This window comes from Elephantulus edwardii, unplaced genomic scaffold (assembly GCF_000299155.1).
Source record: "Elephantulus edwardii isolate Elephantulus edwardi_28Jun2011 unplaced genomic scaffold, EleEdw1.0 scaffold00007, whole genome shotgun sequence".
NCBI classification, from domain to species: domain Eukaryota; kingdom Metazoa; phylum Chordata; class Mammalia; order Macroscelidea; family Macroscelididae; genus Elephantulus; species Elephantulus edwardii.
In genome coordinates, this window is record NW_006399757.1 from 38,358,616 (window position 1) to 38,364,370 (window position 5,755).

The 5,755-nt window shown below is 35.1% G+C and overlaps 1 protein-coding gene across 6 annotated transcripts in view; it reads left to right on the top strand.

Annotated features, from left to right (window-relative positions):
* The window catches only part of HELLS (helicase, lymphoid-specific), a 53,158-nt gene extending 49,371 nt beyond the window's left edge, over positions 1-3,787 (top strand). For all 6 annotated transcript variants that reach the window (XM_006880360.1, XM_006880362.1, XM_006880361.1 and 3 more), the window contains 2 exons: positions 41-117; positions 3,220-3,787. In XM_006880360.1, coding sequence (XP_006880422.1) covers positions 41-117; positions 3,220-3,314 — 172 coding nt within the window. In that variant the 3' untranslated portion in view covers positions 3,315-3,787. The remainder of the gene's footprint in view (positions 1-40; positions 118-3,219) is intronic.
* Positions 3,788-5,755: the final 1,968 nt, after the last annotated feature.

Below are 5,755 nucleotides of genomic sequence, written 5' to 3' on the forward strand. Positions count from 1 at the left end.
ATTCATAGTGACTTGAATTATTTTTTTTTTTTTTTTTTAGAGAAGTTAAAGGATCAAGAGAAAAGGTCATTAGTGATAAAGATTTAGAATTGTTGTTAGACCGAAGTGATCTTATTGGTGCGTATCTTTTGTGCTCTTTTAATTTATTGCAGGCTTTGAAACATACCTAACTAGAAATAATAGGTTAAAGAGCCATTTTGGTTGCTTACCCTCAGTACAACATTCAGCCAGTCTGTTTCATTACTATATCTCTTTTTTTTTTTTTTTAGCTTGATAATAAAATCTCAGACATATGATATTGTACTTCATCTATTATGAATTTATTTTTAAATATAAACTATCATTATTATATGTAAGATATGACACTAACTTTTTAATCACTTAGCACTCACTTTTTTCATGTTTTACAATTTTAATTGATCCAAATTTTATAAGTTATTGTTTCCTATCTCTTCTATATCACCACCCTATCTTCCCATCTCACCTACTCCCACTCCCCACCTCTTCCATGTCATTAATCCCTTGGAGAAACTGGGTTATTTGTCCTACAAAATAGTCCACATTCTCAAACTGGCTTATGTTTTTCCTTTTGGGGTCCCTTTCAGTCTTTATTTTATCTAAGGTTTTCATATTCATTATTTAAGGATTGAAGAATAGAAATTTCATGCTATCATTAATTACTTCATTAGCAAGAATTCATTTATTAAGAACTGTCCTTTATCTGTCAAATTGTACTTTTTAGAAATCTACAATGATAAACAGTGAGGTTTTATTTCTTTACCTTCGTTTTAAGCTTGTGGATTATTTCTTTGATGTGCTTCAGTGCAATCTAGTCATTAATATTTTCTCATTATTTTACTTAACATCACTCTAGTCTATATGTTTAACATGCCCTCCTTTGATTTGCTTTATTTATGACACAACAAAATGTCCTAAGCAGTCCAATCTTGTACATTTAACACTCCCTACCTACAATTGCTATTTTTTTTCTAGGAACTTTGATTCTTTTTTTAGTAGTAAGGGAGTTTTTGCTCCACAGTGTAGTTTTCAGTTTAACTGTGCTGTTAGATGAAGTGATAGTTTACATGGGTTATAAAATTGTGGTTGAGATTACTGCCTGATGTTAACCCGGTATTCATTTATAATTATATGTAAAATCATAGCATTTTAAAACTTAAATGGACCTATATGATTTGTGTAGTTCTGTCCTTCAGATTTAAGTAATTGTTTAGTTCCACAGAGTATCGTTAACAAACGAAATATTAAATAAAGGAAGTAGAGCGATAGGAATCACCATTTTACCTTTTCCTGTGGAATAAATGGTTCAGACAAGGATTGTCAGTGGGTGCCAGAAATAAGATGGAAAGTTGTTGTAGAGCAAGGATATTTGCATGATGCTAATTTATAAGCCACAAGTTGCTTGAATTAACAAATGTGGAAATGCATCTTTACAGTAGCAGAGGTATAGTGGATACCACCTTCAGTAAGTGACCACATTCATTTATTAAGAATTCTTATAAAAATTATTTAATTTCTCTAACTTGAACATAATCAAGTCTTTAGATCTAATTTTCCGTTTACAAGAAGTATGAGGAAGTGTGGATCAAGTTAAAGGAAACAAAGTGTGAGAAATTCTATCAGACAGCTTGCCATTTTTATGAGGAGGAAAGAAATACAAGCCTATCCTAGAGGCGAGCTCTGGTGGCCTAGTGACAAGTAGCTGCACTTTAATCCCAGAGGTGTGTGGTTCAAATCCACCAGGTGCTCTGCTGAAAAAGGAGGGACAGTCTCCTCCTGTACCAGTCAGATCTGATTTGATGGGACACACATAAAAAATAATAAAAATAATTAAAAAAAAAAACCACACACACAAAACTATCCTAGATAAAAACTACTAAGCAGACCTACATAAATGCTAAAAACCATATTTGAATCTTAATTTACACAGGGGAAAAGCTATACAAGTTAATCTCAGAGTTGTTGTTGTTGTTGTTGTTTAATGCCGCCGAGTCGCAGACGACTCATAGCGACCCTATGAACGAACAGCCTGAGCACTGTTCGTACATAGAGTTTCCAGAGGCAAGCCATTTTGGAAGTGGATGCCGCTTCTGCTTCCAGGCTTGATTTAGTTGGGAAGCTCCAGCCAACACTGTCCACCATCGGTACCCATTACCACGACTGGCACATCACTGTCACAGGCTTCAGCATCACAGCAACCACGAGTTACCTCTGTACAGCAATGCACAGACCAGTGCTATACCACCTAGAAGAATGTTTGACAGGAAGACAGTTTGAACCTGGCCAAGGGCCACAGATGACAGTCACCCACCTTTGGCTTGGTAGCACAGCTTCCTTCTACTAGGTCATTGTAGCTCTCTCTTGGTTGTCGTCATTAATCTCAGAGTAGATGGGGAAATTTTAATGTTCAGGATACAGAATTTTACATTTTAGTGTGATAATTATGAGTGAGATGAAAGTGCACTTTTATCTTGGGAACTGAATGCTGGAGTATTTAGGGATATAATCAGCAATATACTGGAGTCATTTGGTAAGCATAGTTCTAAATTTAAAGTTTACAAGTGTACAATTACATAAATTGTTTTGAAAACATAACAAATACTGAAACCATTCTGCCTGGTACAAATACTATGTAATGATGTGATATATCTGTTTTTCATCTTTTAGTACAGTAATGTTAGTATCTTAAAATTGCTTATGGTAAGTAGTAAGAAAGAATATTTATGCCATAAAATAATAAAAAAAGTTACTTGACCGGACCGTTTAAAATTTTATTTATTTGAGGACAGGTTGTTAATAGACATTTTCACACCACTGCATGCAGGGTCTTCAACTTAACTTTCAGCAGTTCGTTACTAAAATAGGCTGTTTGTGTTCTTATGAGAAAAGGATTTTTTAATATTCTGGATACTTAGAAATATTTGCAACATTTAACAGAACTAGTGTTCCTTTTTTTTTAATTTTTGTTTTATTATTTTTGTGTGTGTGTACCATCAAATTGGATCTGACTGGTATAGGAAGAGATTACTCCTCCTCCTCCAGCAGAGCATCTGTTAGATTTGAACCACATACCTCTGGGATTGCAGTGCAGCAGCTTCTTGCCACTAGGCCCCCAGAGCTCCAGACTAGTGTTCTTTAAGAACAAGATTGCTCTTTAGATTCTTCTTTTAAAATGTTCTTGTTTTAATATTTTTCTCTTAGATCAAATGAATACTTCAGGACCTATTAAAGAAAAGATGGGGATTTTCAAGATAATAGAAAATTCTGAAGATTCTAGTCCTGAATGCTTGTTTTGAATTGGAACTAAAGAATGACTTTCATAAGTTTTTGTTCACACATGTTGATTTACCTATTTTGGTTTTCCATCCACATTGTCTACTGTCTTTATTTCTTATATGAGTTTATGTAACATCAGTAGTCCTATTGCAAACATCATAGATGGTAATTTTCTACTCCTTATTAATAAGCACACAAAAATATTCATATTAAGTTTGAATTTTTAGTTAATTTTTGATACTTGGTAATACTTTTGGATACAAACTGATGTGTACTTCGCCATGCCAGATTTATACAGTCTTCCTGTGGAAGTTGAGTAAATGTTCCTTTCTCTTAGCAATACGGAATACAGTTTTTGGGTTTTGATACTTCAATTATGGAGTAGACTTTTGATGGGGGAAATTGGGATTATGTTTTATGTTACTGAAAAAAGCATTTATGTGATTTTAGAGTATTACTATAAGATCATTTACCAAATAAATGTTCACTATAATAAGATCATTGAGTTTTTTTTAGATGAAATAATTTAACAAAGACTGATAGTGCGATTTCAACATTCTGCTGACTTGTTTTATTTATTACTATAATGCACATACAGCATATAAAGATTTTAATTGGACATTGAGTTAATAACATGGAGGAGAATTGTATGACATAAAAACAAGATTAAAATAAGGGAACCTTGGAAAATTATTAGTAAAAAGGGCGAATAATACCAAAATGATGAAAATAAAATCTAGAGTATAAGTAATACTAAGTTTGTAATAGGAGTAGCATAAAGATCAGAAGAGAACATAGTAAATACTGTGTAAGACGATAGCAGAACATGAAAAGCAAAATCCTCAATACACTCTGGAAGAAAAGAAATGCTTCTTTACCCATACATTTTTCTTCTGAGTATTTATTTTGTGAGTAATTTACTACAGTTGTTTCTCTATATATTTTAGAGTAGAACTGATTTTCTGTACTTAGCATAAGAAGCCCAGAACTCAGAGAAAACTTGTGTCAGGCATCCAAGGCAGTCCATGCTTACAGATGTGTCTGGGACTACAATAGTAAATTAGGACGCAAATAACCTTGCCCGTGGTCCCATTTCTCTGTGCACACTTTTTTCCTCATTTCAGAAAGCCCTTCCTTCCATTTTCCATCATGATGATGTTATGTGCCTGGGTCTCGCTTGTGACTCATAACGACTCTGTACAATAGCCCTAAAATCTGCTCTATCCTGTGCCAACCTTAATTGTTTGCAAAACACCTACTCCTATTACTTCAGTCACTTAATCAATCTAATTCATCAAGGGTTTCCTCTCGTGCTGTTCCTCCACCCTCCCGATCAAGACATCCCTCTTCAAGGACTGGTCCCTCCTTGCAACATGTCCAACGTATGTCAGACGAAGCTTCAGAATTTTTGCCTCCAAAGAACAGCCTGGTTTCACTCTCTCCAGAACTAACCTTTTTGTCCTCCTAGACATCCATGGTATATTGAATACAGCACCACAGCTCAAAGGCATCAATTCACCTTCTATCATCCCTAGTCATTTGTTCAGCTTTCTGATGCATAACAAGTAATTGCAAAGACCGTGGCCTGAATCAGGTGCACCTTAGTCTCCAGACTGACGTCACTGGTCTTCTGTACTTTGGAGAGGTCTCTGACAGCATTCTTTCCCAATACAATTCGTCTTTTCATTTCCTGACTGTTATATAACTACTTAGTCCAGTATCCTCAGTGCTCATGGCAGTGCCTGGGTTGGCCTACGTATTTTCAGGAGATACTGTCTGTATCTTAACGGCAGTCTGGCATAGAGTATCATGCATTGTCTTATTAGGGTGGGAGAGCTTTCATAAACGGGTCTATGTAGACTATGACAGGATTAGGAGAGTAGCCATTATGGATTAGGCTTGATGGCAGAAACTTTGGTTTGGTATCGAGAGGGGGTTTACTTAATGGAGTATGTTCAAGAAAATGACAGTAAAGTTTCTCATTGTCACCAGTTGTTAAGTGCCTTTGAGTCATATTTGACTCAGTGACCCTGTGAACAAAAGACCTGAACATTTGTATAACTTTCATCATTTCTCCAAATTCATAGTTTCTGGAGGCAAGCTATATCGGAAGTGGATGCCACTCCTGCTTCCAAGTTTGTTTTAATTGGGGCTCACCACCAAACACTGTCCACCATGGGTAGCCATTATCACATTTGACACATCACATCATTGTCATTGTGCTTAACATCACAGCAACCATAAGTTACCTCTGTAAGGCAAGTGGACACACCAGGGCTATATGACCTAGAAGAATGTTTGACCAAAACCAATTAAAACCAGGCCTGAGGGCCACAGATTAAAATCACTTATCTTTGGCTTGGTAGCATAACTTTCTTTTTTTTCTTTTCACTTTTATTAAAGTAACTTAAAGAACAATTTTGTGTAATTAATTATCTTAATGAAAATTATACTTTTTATT